The 17681-nt window shown below is 40.6% G+C and overlaps 1 protein-coding gene across 2 annotated transcripts in view; it reads right to left on the bottom strand.

Annotated features, from left to right (window-relative positions):
- Positions 1–735: 735 nt before the first annotated feature.
- The window catches only part of LOC131243385 (hydroxyproline O-galactosyltransferase GALT2-like), a 37514-nt gene continuing 20568 nt past the window's right edge, over positions 736–17681 (bottom strand). The window contains exons 4-7 of one of the 2 annotated variants that reach the window (XM_058242718.1): positions 3049–3177; positions 2245–2418; positions 1770–1877; positions 736–1390 (exon numbers count right to left, since the gene is read on the bottom strand). In XM_058242718.1, coding sequence (XP_058098701.1) covers positions 1184–1390; positions 1770–1877; positions 2245–2418; positions 3049–3177 — 618 coding nt within the window. In that variant the 3' untranslated portion in view covers positions 736–1183. The remainder of the gene's footprint in view (positions 1391–1769; positions 1878–2244; positions 2419–3048; positions 3178–17681) is intronic. The other variant, XM_058242720.1, reaches the window with a different exon arrangement.

Genomic DNA, 17681 nt, shown 5'->3' with positions numbered 1-17681 from the left:
TTGGGGAGCCCAAAAATTCATTTCACCTCATGTACTTTCCGTCTCTCTTGTGATTATAAATTAGCCCCATTTACTCCCAATTCCTTTTACCTCCATTTACTCCCATCCAAACAGCTCTTACCCCAATTCCTCCCAACTCCCACCCAAATGACTACTAACATTACCTACAGCAATTAAAGGTTAGGAACTCTTGAATGAGATCCAATGGATGATGGTAAAACCCATCCTAAGTTGAAAATTCAATTAGGACCTCTTGGGTTCTGTAGGAAATTGCGTTGTGAAGTTACCTTAGAGAGCATTGATTGCAAATGACCTCTCAAACAAGCATGCTCTTGAATCTCATTTCATTTAATCCTTGATACAACTAACATATTTGGTACATTACATGTGAAAACTTGCAATTTTTGTACCTGAACCAAACTTGATCCATGAGATAATAGGTTAGGTTAGCTCTTTATATATATATATATACACCTTTACCAAGAACTATCCTGAATTTTCATGGGTTGGGTTTGGGGCGAAAATTCTAACAGTCATTTCTCAATCAAATGGGTCGGGTCAGGGAACCCCTTGACCTGACCCAATCCATTTGTACAATAAAATGACAGGATATAAGGTTTGATCCCAATTTCTAGGGGGCCACGGCCTTGAATTTCAGGCCTGTTTAATAAACATGCCTATTGCCAACCAGCTTGACCTGGACAAACAACAGCCCTAAACAATCCACATTCAACGGAACAGAACTGATCACCTACAGCCAGTTGGCTGTATGATAACCGAGCTTGCAGCCTTGTATGATAACATCTAATTCTATGCAATTTTTGGGTGCTCATGCATCCATGGTGGTGCAAATAAGAATGGACTGTATAACAGAACTATGGGTCCCACATAAGGGGGATGTAAAATTCAACTCCACAAGCAAGCAACAATGCAAACAACAAATGGATCAAGACCGCGCGGTATACATTTTTACTTTTACAGGGTGGCTGGAATTGCAGTCGAACTTGGAAATTGGCAATGATCCGCAGCCGTGATTGATACACCGCTCTGAATACAAGACGCTCTTCCATCTTCTGATTTCCAAAATTGGCATTGAATGTTACAATGCTACAGAGAAATGAGAATGGCCAAAGAAAAGAGAAAAAGAAAAAAAACTCTGGCCTGATTGCTGGAACACATGCTGTCATCTAAAGTTGCAGCAGTGGGCCCGACCTCTCGCCAGCTTGTCCCACAAACAAATCATCTGTATCGGAGATTGGTAATGAGCGGTGTAATAGTCCTCCATGCATCCATACTGACAGAATTTCCAGCTGTGGGAGTACTGAACGTTGTTTGTGCTGTTGAACTGCTCCACCCACATTCCCATGCTCACATCCTCCATCTTGAACAACTGCATCAACCAACACATTCCAACCTCAAAAGGGGAGAAACAAACAACGTTTCACATGATAAATAAGACAGCAACGCCAAAGGGACACAACTCACGTGTGCCAACATGTGAGATCCAAGCTGCTCATTGGGCAGGCCCCTCACAATTGTTCTGACCCCAATCCAATTGGCCACACATGAATGCTGAATTTGGGCCACTCATCAGTTATTTTAACCATTGGGCCCAGGGTTAAATCATAGGGGCACTCCGATGAGTGGCTTGGATCGAGCAAGCGCAGCAAATTGGCAGTGCATACAAGGTCCTGAGTCCTTGGAAGGATTAGTGCGAGTGTCATTATAGCAGGGCTCCTAAACGAAATGGGTTTATTATAGAAACAAACCCTTAGGCTATGGTTGACATGTTGAGAGAGAACAAATGTTGCAATGTCGCTTGAAATAATGTATCCAGGTCCATTCGCATAAGGTGGATAAATTTCTTCTGGCCATTCCTGTTTCAAGCATGCAATGATGCTTTAGAATAACAAAATCTGATAATCTCTGAAGACCAAGGAAATAGTCTCTCACACTGTATTCTTACTTCACAGCTGGAAAAAAAAAAACAAAAAAAAAACCAACAGATGATGTTTCTTAGGAAAATGAGGTGTACTCCATTCTTAGATATACACGCCTATTTTCTACTTTTGGATATTGGCCCAATAGAAACAGTTCACTTTCTTGTTTTTACCAAAAGTAGAAAAAGATGTATTCATTAATAAGAGAGGAGGTAAACTCTTTTTCAAGCATTTCTGAGAACAGAAGAGAACATCACACTATTCAGGTTAATTTCCAAAACCCGCTACAAAAGCAGTGACTTGCCTCGTATGTGACTGCCCATTTTCCATTTCTGAGTGGCCGATGCAAGAGATTAAGATTACCCATATAAAGCGATCTCTTGGGAGAGATACCTTCAATTTCTTTCAATACAGTATCCACCCTAACAAATGTGTCATCATCACATTTCATAATGTATGCAGCACTCAAGTTGTGAACCTGCAGAAGGTAGGATTAGCAAGTATACAACAGGTACCAAGGGAGGTGCCAACCCCATGTTTGGATCAAGAGCGCTGCTAAGGTTACTCATGGGATTAGGATATTCCTAACTTCCCCGCACATCCCAACATGGCATATGCCTGCTAGTTGAGCGAGGCTTTACAGCGGGTGAACCCAGCATATGTGACAAGGCAAGAATTTCAGGTTGGTCCAGTCACCAGGTGGGGCACACCTGTATAATTCAAATGTGGATGGTAAGTCATTCTCTTTAAAAGTCCAATTTTTCATACACAAGTCCCACACCTGATGGGCCATAGCCATGGGCACTGGGGTCCACCCTTAGCTCCAGGATCCTTCTAATTAGGTGCGCGCTCCCGCCTCATAGCAGTTTAGACTTGATAACATTTTGAGACAGACGCTTCCCTGCTCCCATACCTGAATCTGTTGCCACATAGCTTCACATTTCATGCAACTATAGGTCCACTTGATGAATGTCCCAGATCTTGAACAAGGTGCCACATTGGGAATGAGCAGCCCACTCTCACGAGTAGCCTTCGCATCTCTTGGATGAAATAAACATCTTAACAAGTAAAATGCACCGAACATGTAAGAAACATAAAGTGAACTCACCCCATACTCACAGATGGCAATTGTTTTAAGAACCACGAGCTCATAATGGTCCATGAAGGGCAAAATCACAATATCACCGAAATAATTTGCTTCCTTCTTCAACATTGCATTGACCTCCTTCCTTGGATTCTACATGTCGATCTTACGAATAAGTAGAAACGCAGGCTAACAGAAAAACAAAAGGACATTTTTTTTGGAGAAAAAAAAAAGGATATGAAAACTGGTTCACAGGAATGAGAAAATAAACTACAAGTTCCAGTCATATAAGCAGTTAAGCAGAAGTTTTATCGTGGAAACTGCGCTCCTCAGGAAAGGCACATTTCATGCTTCTCAATTGCAACAGAGCAATGAAATACTTTTTCTTTTCTTCTGAAACAGTGGCTGAAGTATTTATTGAGCCAAGGTGAAAAAAGCATGCAACATAACAGATAACAAGTGACCTATCGTCAATACACATTTTTTTCTGCCTAAATCACCAATACCCCTACATTTTCAGATCTGAATCATGCGATCCAGATTATGGGTCATTTGCATTCTGGACCTATTTTTAGCTACCCAATTCTTAGTATCCTCACTCTTAATACCCATTAATTTGCAGTGCAAATTTATATGTAGAATGCCAATTTATAAATTTGACTTATCCAATAGAAAATGCAAAATGAATTCATAAATAAAACTACATTGCATACACTTAATGTAGGTATGCAACCCACATGATCCTACCCCTAGCATACCATGTACTCATTCCTGTACCATGGCAATAATCAATCCAGTCAACAATGATGACAAGACAAGGTCCATGGTCTGTTGCATACATAATGGAAGAGATACTCGATCTTTGTGCTGGCAGACCCATTTCATTCTCTGATGTACTCAAGGATGCAAATGAAGATGTGGATACCTAAGCTAAGGAAGTCCTCTCAAGGGAGAATTTATCTATTGCTATCTGATTGTAATGCGGGCACACATTTGATGTGTGGTGCTGTTTTCTTTGTTGCTTTCATTTGATTTTGCTTCTGCTGTATTTACTGTTGTGTCCTTTTTAGTGCTTCTTCTCAATGTTTTAAATATCGACGATATTGGCTGATATATCCCACGATATATCTTGTATCCCACCGGTGCGATATGAAACGCATAGGTAGTGCCGATGTATCCCACATGTTCGATGTGGTGAGCATTTTCAATTTCCGATCCTTTTTTTTTGTTGTTGAAATTATATTAAATCAGTGTCAAATGGTTACAAATCTATTGGTTCTTCATGTTTTGCATGAAAAATCATGGAGTTGGAGCTTTGATTCGATATCCATTGGTTCTTCATGTTCTCCATATTTATTTATTTTCTGAAATTTTCCTTCAACCAGCTATCAATTGAGACTAATTTTGAAGTGTTGGGAGTATTTGATGAAATGCTCATCACGTACACTCTAATTTTGAAATATGAGTGTGGGTGGTCCAATTTGAGGAAAATTGAGGAAATTTCTAACTTTCCCCAATTTCTCCCAAATTGCTTGCAAAGTTGCACTCCAAACATGAAATCAAGCATGTATGAGGCTGATATACTGATTTGTTAAGTTCTTATCAATTTTCAAAAAATAAAAATAATTTTTAATTAAAATTTAATAAAATATTATTATTATTATTATTTTGAAGACACAGGGTGTCCCCACCTCATTTTGGAAGCAAGACTAATCCCTGCGGAAACACGCAACACCCACATATTAATATATATATATATATATATATAGAGAGAGAGAGAGAGAAATTTCCCTTCTACCAGCCGTCAATTGAGAGACTAATTTCGAAGTATTTAGGAGTGTTTGATGAAATAATCATAACGTACACTCTTTATGCATTCAATTTGCGTATGGTTGCATAGTTCAGTTAAACAACACATAGCTTAGGACCCTCTACGAAAGAAACCTATTATGTGCACTTCTTTTTTGACACGTTATGATTTAAAAGTGTGTATCAAGGTCTTTTTTTAACAATCCATGAAGTTTTATCGAAAAATTCAACTATTTTCCCAATGTTTCCCCACGTTTCCCAAAAAATGAGATAAATTAGCCGATAGAAACGATATATCCCATGCGATAACCGATACACATCTGTATCCCAAGGATGCGATATATAAAGCGATATCGATATTTCGAACATTGCTTCTTTGTATCTTTGTCCTTTTACGCTAATAAAATCTTGTGATAATCATAAAATAACAATGATCACTCGACAAAAGGTGAAACTGACAATCCAAAGACCCAGGAAGGGCAAAAGCAGTTGAATTAATGTTAACGGAGTAATGGGCAAACTAAGGAATAGGGAAGAGACATTGACTGGAAGAAAGAAATGCACATTTGGATTTTGAATCTCTTGAGGCCAACTACAGTAGCAATCATGTAGTTAAAATCCTGACGGGGCACAAGAACGGTGTCTAGAGAAAGTCTGAGAGACATCAAAGACGTAGAAAAGGCCAACCATGCGCACTCTACACACCTCATGTTTGGTTCTCGTATGACCGCTAAAATTGACTTATGATACTAAGAAGAAGAACAAACCCTAAGGTCTAGGGGGGTGGATTAGGTGAGACTGTAGATCCACCGAGGTGGGTGGTACCCCTGATTGTGGGGTCCACTGTGATGTATGTGACTACATCCACTCCGTCCATCCGTATTGAAAGCTCATTTTAGGGCATGGTCCAAAAAAGGAATTAGTTCCAAATCCCAGATGTACCATAGTACAGGAAGCAGTGGTGATTGACCATTAAAAACTTCCTGTGGGCCACAAAAGCTTTGGATCAAGATGATATTTGTGTGGTCTCTTCATCTAGGTGTTTGTGACCTTATCAACAGGTTGGATGGAAAATAAACATTCCGGTGGAATCCATGAAGTTTTTAATGGAGGGGATTCAATCATCACTGTTTCTTGTGGTGTGGTCCGCCTAAGATTTGAGTCAGCTTCATTTCTAGGATCATGCCCTAAAATGAGCTTTCAAAATGGTTGGACGGTGTGGATTTAAGGCACATACATCACTGTGAGCCCCACAGTCAAGGATCCCACCCAACTCGATAGATCCAGGGTCTCACCTAATTCGCTCCCAAGATCTAGACACTTAAACAAACCAAAATCATTAATTGGACCAAACATGAGAAGGGCTCATGGATGGATACAATTGTCCACTGCTGATCGAACCCATCTTGGCTGCATCACGACCTCATTTGAGGGTTATTTGTAGAGACCAACTAATTAAGTAAAGGGGTTAGAGCGAGGTGGAGTCAAAAGGTTCCTTTCCCAGTGTTTCGAGGGATTCCAACTCAAATGGAGTATGCACTTTCTCGAGAGGTGGTGACCAGCATTTGCAATATCGATAGTATCGGCCGATATATTGGCTGATACTATGGTATCAAGTTACACTGATACGAAACAGCCAGGAAGTCTATAGACTTCTGGATATTGTACGAAATATCACATCATATCAGCAACATGTTGAAACAATGCGATATTATCAAAATATCGCATGTTATATACTACATGGTATCGATGATACATTATAATTTCATTGATACTTTCCCGACCGATAGTCCGCTTCTGTTTTTCTCAAAAAAAACAAAATCCCCCAAAATCCTAAAAATTTCCGTTCTTCCTCAAATCTTTTGCTTGTAATCCATTCTTGAGGCAATTCCGATCAACCCCCTTCCATTTTTTGAAGAAACAACCAGATTTTCATACGGAAATTGAGATCAGACAGTGGGCGGACCCAAATTTCAAACTGTTAGATTTTGTTTATTTATTTATTTTAACTGTAATCCTGGAATCAGCAAAATGAAGATGGAATTCCATAATTTAACATGTTTTGTATGCTCAATCATGGATTTCAACATTTGATTTGGAGATTTGAAGACAACGGGGAAAATTTCCCGCATTTCACCCTTTTAAAATTGCAATTAGAGTATGAAAAAATCTAATTGGACATGTTGGAAGTTGATCTGCAAATTGACAGAGGGTTTTGAATTTATAGAACAAAATGTTTTAATTAAAAATATAATAAAATAATAAAATATATTTTTTCCCCTAAAATCCAAATTAATCGACGGTTATTTAGCCTTCATTTGCAGGTGTGTTACGAGTTTTGGTTGATTATAATATCAATTAAACTCTAATTTGCGAATTTGGGGGAAAATGAGGAAAATTGAAAACAAAATCAGAAAAATTTCAATTTCACTCATTTAAATTGCAGTTAGAGAAGGGAAAAGTCACACAATGAAAAATCAATAGAACCCCTAAAAATCCCTTTTTCTTCTAGAAACAACTCTATGAGGAGTTGAACAAAGTGAATCCAATCCAACATATAAGAAGAATCTCAAGAATCAGTTACTAATTTGGGAAAAATCGACAAAAATCAGAAATTTAGGGCTTTTCGGTTGAAAGAGAAAGATGGTCCAAACATACTTCAAATGAGCTTTATAAACCTTGTAAAAATCACCATAATCTTCTAAATTTGAGATCTATCAAACCATGTTCTTGCCAATAAAAAAGAAGTCGTACGGTTCATACACTTGCTAACATCAGTCGTACGACTGTTGACGTCAGTAAATTATTGTAGCATCGATCAACGTGAAGGACCCGCTCTGATACCAAGTTGACTTTAGGAGATTTAGAATGAGGAAGGAAGAGAAAAAGATGAAGGGAAGAGAAGAGGTATTAAGAGAGAGAGAGAGAGAGAGAGAGAGAGAGAGAGAGAGGCTTGTCTTGTGTGTTACAACAACAAGCCCTAACACACCTTTATTATATCACTAGAGACAAATATACTTGCTCTAAGAGAGCACACAACACTGTGCACTCACACCCAAATAAATACACTTAAGTACTCTGTAGTTTTCACATACTCCCTCTCAAGTTGGAGCATAGATGTCAATCATGCCCAACTTGTTAGTAAGTTGGAGAACAACATCTCAATTGAGAGACTTAGTAAGGACATCAGCCAGCTGTTCCCTAGAGAAAACAAAGGGCATAGCAATCTCCTTGTTAGCGACCTTCTCCCGAATGAAGTGACAATTAATCTCAATGTGCTTCATACGTTCATGAAATACCGGATTGCTTGCAATGTGAATGACAACCTGATTATCGCATTACAAAGGAATAAGACTCGGAGGATTATAGCTACATTATTGTAGGAGGATTCAAAGCTACACAAGTTCACATGTTGCATGAGCCATTACCCCATATTCAACTTCAATGGAATATCGTGCAACAACGGAATGCTTCTTGTTCTTCCATGTAACAAGATTTTCACCTACAAACGTACAATTCCCGAAGGTAGACTGTCAATCATGTAAACTTCCAGCATAGTCAGCATCGAAGCAGCTAGAGAGGCGAAGATAATCATGTTGCTGAAACAACAATCCTTTACCAGGTGCGAACTTGAGATACCAAAGTAATCGATACACTGCTGTCAAATATGTGGTACGAGGGATATGGATGAATTGATTAATAACACCCATGACATTAGAGAGGTCCGACTAGATAGTAGTAAAATAAATTAGTCAGCCAAACTAACCGACAAGACATCCCTTGGATCAAAGAGTGCCATCATCGGGACCGCGTTTCACAATAGTATCCATAGGCATAGAGATAGGTTTGTATCCCAACATCCATGTCTCTGAGAGCAGATCAATGGGATATTTCCTCTGAGAGAGCACAACTCCTGACTTCGATCGAGCAACCTCAACCCCTAGGAAGTATTGAAGAGTTCCAAGATCTTTGATCTCAAATTGAATTGGGAGGAAAGATTAAAACGCCACCATTCCTTTAGTATCATCTCCATACAACACAATATCATCGACATAAACAATCAATACCATAATCCCTGTTGGTCAACGACAAATAAATAGAGAATGATTGGCCTAGTTGCGAATAAATCCAAAGTCCAAAAGAGCATGACTAAACTTATCGAACCAGGAATGTGGAGACTGCTTGAGATCATAAATTGATTTCTTTAAGCAACACACCAAGGGTGAATCATGGGAGCCATGAGGCATAAAGAATCTAGGGGGTTAATCCATGTAGACTTCCTCAACAAGATCACCATGTAAGAACGGATGTTTTACATCTAGCTAAAATGGAGGCCAGGACAAATTGACTGCCAAAGAGATAACCACACGAATAGAGTTGATTTTGGCCACTGGTGAGAATGTCTCGAAGTAGTCCACGCCATATGTTTGATTAAAACCCTTAACGACCAACTGTGCCTCATAATGGCCAACAAAACCATTTGGACGATACTTGGTAGTGTAAACCCATCGACATCCAACTGTCTATTTTTCCTCGAGTAAGGAAACCAACTCACAGATATTGTTCTTCTCTAGCACCTGCATTTCTTCCATCATACCTTTAGTCTAATTAGGGCTATGCACGGCTTCACTTACATCGCATGGGGTAGCAGAGGAGAATATGGAGGTTGCAAAAGATTGGAGGGAAGGTAATGCAAGGGCATTTTCACACCGGGCTCGAGTGGGGTTGCCCGTGGGATACAGGGGCACACTCGGGGTGGGTGGCCCGTGTGAGGCGGGTGGCTCCTATGAGGCGGTACCCATGTGATTTGGGGCCCATGAGGGGGGTTCGACCGAGGTCCTAACCCATGAGATGTGGGGCCTGGGCTATGAGATAAAGGGATTGATTCACCATACTCTAACAGTTTGAGCTTTTAGAGCAAATGGTTAATTGTCCTGCATCAAATTGGTATCAGAGCGGGAGGTCTCATATTCGAGACTCCTCACGATGGATGATTAATGCAGGGGCATTTTCCCACCGGGCTCGAGTGGGGTTGCTTGTGGGATGCAGGGGCACACTTGGGGTGGGCGGCCCGTGTGAGGTGAGTGGCTCGTGTGAGGTGGGCCCCACTTGTGTGAGGCGGGTGGCTCGTGTGAGGCCGAGGTCCTAACCCTTGAGATGTGGGGCCTGAGCTATAAGATAAATGGATTGATTCGCCATGCTCTAACAGTTCGAGCTTTTAGTGTAAATGGTTAATTGTCCTGCATTAAAAGGTGAAAGATGTTGATATGAAACAAAATTATTAATGAGATGCCTTGTGCATAAGTGGGAAGATTTACGTAAGACAATAGGAAGGTTGTCATGAGGTTGAAAGAGAGAGGATATACTTGAGCCTTCAGCCGAGGCAGATGAGATGGTAGGTGGGTGACTAGTTGAGGCTTTAGTTCATCGATGATACACAAAAATAGGCTTTAAAACTAGAGGAAGAGGTGGAGCATCATTATCATCATCAGGGCAAGAGACTAGAAGAGGCATGGAGTTAGAATTAGACTGTATAATCTCCCCCTCATTAGCATGAGGATGGTCAAGAGATTTCCTTTCAGCAGAGAAACATGGAATTTCTTCAAAAAAGGTAACATTTGCTGACACATACCACTTACAAGTCAAGGGATTATAACAATTATACCTTTTTTGAGATAGAGAGTTACTTAAGAAAACACACTTTATGGCTTGAAGACTCAACTTGTCACTATTCCCATCAATAATCTGAACAACGCATGTATACCCAAAAACTTTAGGAAGTAACAGAAATGGTTTGTCATGTGGATACAAGATTTCAAATGAGGACTTATGTGATAATATTCGAGAGGGAAGGCGATTTATTAGGAAAACAACAATAAGGCGTCATCCCGGAATCGTTTTGGGAGATTCAAACCAAGTAAAAGAGCACGGGTAACTTCAAGAGGGTGATGGTTCTTCCACTTGGCCACACCATTTTGTTTAAGGGTATGTGGACACGATGTACATGATAAGATGCCATGCTCATGCAAAAGGGATAAAAAGCATTCGACACATACTCGCCCCCATTGTCAGAATGTAAAACTTTGATACGGCCAATGTTTAAATTATTAGCGACAATATTGAAATGTCGCCGATAATATCAGTATCGGTGGGTAATCAAAACATATAACCCATTTTTTCGTCTCCCTGCTGGATATCCCTGAAATCTCGCCAATAATATCATTTTTTCGATATTTTCTAAAAATCACCGATAATTCCTTGTTCCCACCAACCATGGGTGGGAACTGTAGCCAACTACCTCCATTTTTTCCAATAAAAAGGCAACATTTTCGGTGGTAAAAATGTCGAAATCCAAGAAAAAAAGTACCTTTTTTTTTTCCCTCTCTCGAATCTATTTAAGGATGCCAATTTCAGAGCTTGACAATTATTGATTGTAGATCGACAACTATTCTTCAAGAGGTACGAATGAAACCCCCAAAAAAATTGGATTTTCTGTAAAAAAATCCTCCGATGGCGACTTCTTTGGAAAGAATCGGCTCACCAGCCTCGAAATGTGCTGGCAGGGCTACGAAAATCCGAAGATCTGTTGGGAAAACGGAGGATATTTCAAAATTTTGGATTGAGGGAGAGGGATTTTGGGGTTGCAGAGGAAAATGGGGATGGGTTTCGTTTTTAACCCTCATTAAGGGACTCGATTTAAATCGGGTTGCGTACGTAATACCCTTAGCGTACCGAGTAGACTTTGTGGAGCCCACCATCATGTATGTGTCATATCCATGTCGTCCATCTGTTTTTCCATATCATTTTAGGGCATGGTCCCAAAATTCAAGAATATCTAGAGCTCGTGGACTACACTACAGGAAATAGTGTGAATTGAACGTATACCTTTGAAAACTTATGGGGTCCACAAAACTTTTGGATGAAGCTAATATTTATGTTTTCCCTTCATCCATATCTTTGAAACCTTATGAACGAGTTGGATGACAATTAAACATTACCTTGGGCGCCAGGAATGTTTCAATGGGGGACATTAACCCCCATTGTTTCCTGTGGTGTGGTCCACTTAAGTTTTGTCTACACTTCAATTTTGGGTTGAACCCCTAAAATTAGTGGAAAAAATGGATGGACATCGTGGATAAGCCACATACATCCATATTGTCCATCCCTGTGAGCCCCATAGTCACAGGTCCCACCCGCCTCAGTGGATTTGGGGTCTCACCTAATCCGCTCTACGAAAGTGCTCTACGAAAGGCTTTCGTAGGAAGTTCTTGTGTTGGGATGCTAGGTGGGGTCCACCGTGATCTTTCTAAAAAATCCACCATATCCATCTGTTTTTCTAGATCATTTCAGGACATGAGCCCCAAAACCAAGTGGATCCAAAACTCAAGTGGGCCACACGAGAGGAAACTGTGGAGATTTACGAACCACCGTTTAAACATTCGTATGGCCACAAAAGTTTCGTATCAGGGGAATCTTTGTGTTTTCACTTCATCCCAATGGGAATGAACTTGTAAACAATTTGGATGGCATATAAACATCAAGGTGGAGCCCAAGAAGGTTTCAAGGGTAGGAAACTCTTTCTCCAGTTTTTCTTCTCGTATGGCCACTTGAGTTTTAGATTCACTTGATGCTTGGTGACATGTCCTAAAATGATCTAGAAAAATGGATGGACGAAGGGGATTTTTCAGAAAGATCATGGTGGACCCCACCTAGCATCTCGGCACAGGAAATTCCTGCGAAAGCCTTTGGCCGGAAACGGAAGGAAGCAGATTAGCTTGTGTACCACGCACAACCGACCTGGCTGGTGTGTTGATGCCACCAAGTTCTGTGGGTCTCATCATGAGGTATGTGTTATATCCCAACTAAGGTGTTCCGTATCCGTTACGATACACCCGTAAAGGCCGATACGTATAGGTAACAACCATGACCGTTATGCGATACAGGGGTGAAATGGGGCAGTTGGTTTTTTTAGACTGTATCAGCCAGTACGGTGGTCGTAAAGGCCGTTACGGGGCATAACAACCGTTACTCCCGTAAAGGTTGAAAAATGACTAGTTTTTTTTTTCTATTTAAATAAAAATTTCTCATTTTTTCACTTTTCTCATTCCAAAAACTCTCCTAGGTCATTTTACAACTGATTTTGATCACTCTTACTATAGTTTTTAATATTAAAACCGTAGATTGAAGTGATTTGAGCAAATAGAACCTCGAAGGGCCATTTTTTTTTAAAAAAAAAATTGAAATGTAGTATTTATGCCTTTTTCTGGTTTCTAGTTCTAGTGCTTGATTGTGATGTGTAAACATTAGAGACTTATAATCATGTTCACAAATTCACTAGACAGCCCAATACAACACTCTCACCAAAGAGTGGACTGTTACACTACCATAAACATGTTCGAAACAAAAAATGAATACATATTTGGAATATTTACATTATTCTGAATTTTTTTTATTTATTTTTCAGAATTTTTCGAACAAATCTAAATTTTCAACCTTTACGGGGTCGTAACGGCCGTTATGCTCCCGTATCGGTAATGGTGGTGACTGTTACAGCCACCATTACTGATACACAATACCTTGATCCCAACCGTCCTTCTATTTGGCGAGCTCATCCTAGGGCTTGAACCAAAAAATAAGACAGATCCAAAGATCAAGTAGACCACACTGCAAAAAGCTGTGGGGGATTGAACGTCTATCGTTGAAACCCTTTTTGGGGTCACAGAAGTTTTGGATCAATATGATATTTGTTTTTCCTCTTCATCCAGGTCCATGTGATCTAATGAACAGATTGGATGAAAAAAATGTTATGGTGGGCCCTATGAATGTTTTAATGTTGAGAATCATTGTCCCCACCGCTATTTGTGGTGTGGTTCACTTGAGCTTTGGATATGAATCATTTTTGGGATCATGCTCTACAATGATCTTGTAAAATGGATGAACGATGTGGATATAATAAATAAATCATTTTGGGGGCCATGTAACTTTGATCTCCTTTGAACCGTTCGTACAACTAGGAGCTCAAGGAGCGGCAACGCTTGTCTTCACACGACACATACCCACACTAGTCAGATCGGTGGTGTGGTACACCAGCATTTTATCCACTCCTTATTGAGCAAACTCTATGGGGCCAACCGTGATGAGGGAATTAAAAAACAAATATCATCTTGATCCAAAACGTTTGTGGCCCCCGAGAAGTTTTTAATGGTGGGTGTTCAATCAACATTGTTTCCTGTGATGTGGTCCATTTGAGATTTCCATCTACCTCATTTTTGGGATCATATCATAAAATGATTTGGGAAAATTGATGGACGACATGGATGAAACAAATACATCTTGGTGGGGCCCACAGAGCAGTGACCAGTAGTCGCCAATTGTTATCGGCAGCGTCACCAGCCAAACTGCGTCCCTTTCATGGGAGCGATTAGGTGAGACCTCAGACTCTCTCAAGACGGTACAACCTTATTATGGGGCCCACTTTGATGTATTTATTCTGTATCCACACCGTCCATCCATTTTTCTAGATCATTTTACGACATATCCCAAAAATGAAGCAAAATATTTTGACGATCTGATCCGTCCCTCGTTATGGAGTTATATGCAATTTGTTTCATTGTATCTGCATGTAGTACCAATCGGGAGAAAAATGTCGTCTGGATTGGGAAATGAGCAAGGGACATTGGGTGGAAACATGTATGGCTAGTGTAGGGGAATAAATATGAAGTCATATGCAACTACTGTGGCTAAGTGATACGGAGTGGAGGAGTGTCTAGGCTAAAGAAGCATTTGGTAGAAGTGTACAAGAATGTGAAAGATTGCCCAAGTGTAACAAAGCCAGTGAGAGAGGTGATGAGAAGAGTGTTGGCTGAAGCAAAGTTACACAAGCAGCAGCAGAAGGATTGGGAGAGGGATCTGAGGGAGGAGCTACAATGTGTTGGACAGGGCCTAGGTGCTATCGACAAGCAAGATGACGATGACGACAACGACGAGAGAATCGCATATCCCGATGACTGTGTTACGACTCGGGATAGGAGGGAGTTTAGACAAGTGATTCGTGAGTCTCGGGCATCGGGGTGGGAGGGGGAGCAAATGAGACGACTTAATGAGAGTAGGCCGTTGTTTGAGAAGTCCTAACATGAGGCTGGTGGGAGTAGCAGGTGGTTTGGGGGAGGCAGTATGGGTGGTGGTGGTTCTGGCGTGCATGGCCTACAACGCACACAAAGCGCTTGTGTCACAGATGCACCCATTGCAGGTGTTAATCAAATGAGATTAAAAAATATGTGGAACAATGGGCTTAGGGAGAAAGTGGGAGGTGTTATATCTAGGTAGTTCATCTCGAGCCATGTACCAGCAAATGTAGCAGCCAGTCCTCACTTAAAAAATATGATTGAGGAGGTGCAACGTGCTGGGCTCGGCATGAAGCATCCGATGCCACAGAAGATTCTTGGGGTCTACCTCAATCAGAAGTACAAGGAGATGCAAGCTTGAGTACGGGGTGACGATCACATGTGATAGGTGAACGAGACCCACGAAATTATCCATTATCAATTTCATAGCGTACTGTAGAGGGCAACTTGTTTTCCTCAATTCTATTGATGCATCCGTCAAAATAAAAGATTACAAATACATATATGATCTCTTGAAAGAAGTGATTAAAGATGTTGGGTCCGAGAATAGGGTCCGAGTTGTGATGGACAATGGTAGTGCATTCATTAAGGCAGGGAAGAAATTGATGAGGAAGTACAATCTTTATTGGACCCTATGTGTGACACATTGCATTGATTTAATGCTCGAAGGGATAAGCCAGAGGGATTCTGTCAAGAAGACCATCGAGGATGCGAGGAGAGTGACGAACTTTATATACAATCACTCATGGTTGTTGGCTGCAATGCGTGAGTGTTGTGGAGGGGACATCGTTAGATCATGTACGACATGGTTCTCCACGAACTTAATCACACTCGACGACTTATACAGGCACATGTGTGGGTCTTAGGAATTTGTTCGGATATGAGAAATACTAAAAGTGGAACCAGAGGAAGATTGAGGGTGCAAAGAAGGTTTAAAGATTGTGCTTTCTGATTCCTTTTGGGATAGAGTTCACACCGTCGTTTCCATCCTGCATTCGATCTACAAGGTCCTACAAGCCGTAGATGATGAAATGTAGCCTTCGATGGGGTCAATGTACGAGCTTATGAGAATTATGAGAGTGGGGATGAAGACTACAATCCCCAATTTGCATCAGTGAGTGATCGATGTCATCGATGAACGATGGACCAGGACCCTCAAGCATCCACTCCACTACATTGGTTAGTTTGTTACGTTTACCTGTATTTTTTTATCACTTGCACTTGCACTTTAAGCATAATTTTTGTTTGCATATTAATGCAATTGAGTAAATACTATTTGGGTTTCAACGTACTGCTTGATTCCCAAATTCCATTACATACATCGGCTCCATGAGAATAATGATTTGACAATGGCCGTCCACGAGGTGTTCAAACGGTTGCTCCCAGAATCGACAACGCAAGCGGAATTCGGTAACCAAGTATTGCAATTTGAGCATATTTCGCTAATGGTAATTGATAAAATAGATTTTCTTCCTTATAGTCTCTAGAAATATTGGTGATTAAAAATAATGACCTATGAAACCGTGTTTACAGTTGTTGCAGTTTAGGGATGCTAGGGGAACTTTCTCATCTGCATTAACAAAAGCATTGGCAGAAACAATGTTGCCGTGTAAGTATGATAATATAATTCGGTAACACATAACTGCATTTTCCGTTTAAACTTCAAACTAAAACAAGCTCCTCATGGATATATAGGTGAGTGGTGGGTGATGTATGATTGCTTGCCTCCAAGTGTAGAGGTTCGTAAGTAGTATCCCGTGATACAGGGTTGATCCCACAGGGAGATGAATTGTGAGAAGAAAAAAAATCATCATTATTCCCACTGTTTTGTGTGGCATGGCCCACTTAAGCTTTGGATATGTTTCAATTTTGGTCTCAAACATTAAAATGGGATAAAAAAAGCTGATGGACGGCGTGGATAAACAACAAGAATTCCTAGTGGGCCCAACATAGTTTACTCAGTACGATAGTAAGGCGATCCGATTTCTAAGTTAGAAAACTCGGAACAGTGCTCGATGCCGGTTGAGATAACCGAGGAGGAGACGGATTGGCTACCCCCACTACTACCAGCCATGCATAGCGGTCAGTACTCTGTGGACCCCAGTATGATATATTTATTTCATCCATGCCGTCCATCTATTTTTATAGATCATTTTATTATATTAATAAATTAAAAACTATATATACTTAGTGTAAAAATATTTAAAAAATAATAGATGCGGATCGAATCGGATCGGGTCGTATCGGATCCATTCGGTTCGGATCGGTCCGGATTGATCACGATCCGAACTCGATCCGATGAACGGTCGGCACACTGCATTGATTTAATGCTCGAGCAGATAGGGTAGAAGGATTCTATTAGGAAGACCATCGAGGATGCGAGGAGAGTGATGAACTCTATATACAATCACTCATGGTTGTTGGCTGCAATGCGTGAGTGTTGTGGAGGGGACATCGTTAGATCATGTACGACATGGTTCTCCACGAACTTAATCACACTCGACGACTTATACAGGCACATGTGTGGGTCTTAGGAATTTGTTTGGATATGAGAAATACTAAAAGTGGAACCAGAGGAAGATTAAGGGTGTAAAGAAGGTTTAAAGATTGTGCTTTCTGATTCCTTTTGGGATAGAGTTCACACCGTCGTTTCCATCCTGTATTCGATCTACAAGGTCCTACAAGCCGTAGATGATGAAATGTAGCCTTCGATGGGGTCAATGT

This window comes from Magnolia sinica, chromosome 1 (assembly GCF_029962835.1).
Source record: "Magnolia sinica isolate HGM2019 chromosome 1, MsV1, whole genome shotgun sequence".
NCBI classification, from domain to species: domain Eukaryota; kingdom Viridiplantae; phylum Streptophyta; class Magnoliopsida; order Magnoliales; family Magnoliaceae; genus Magnolia; species Magnolia sinica.
This window is presented reverse-complemented; position numbering and strand designations above follow the sequence as displayed.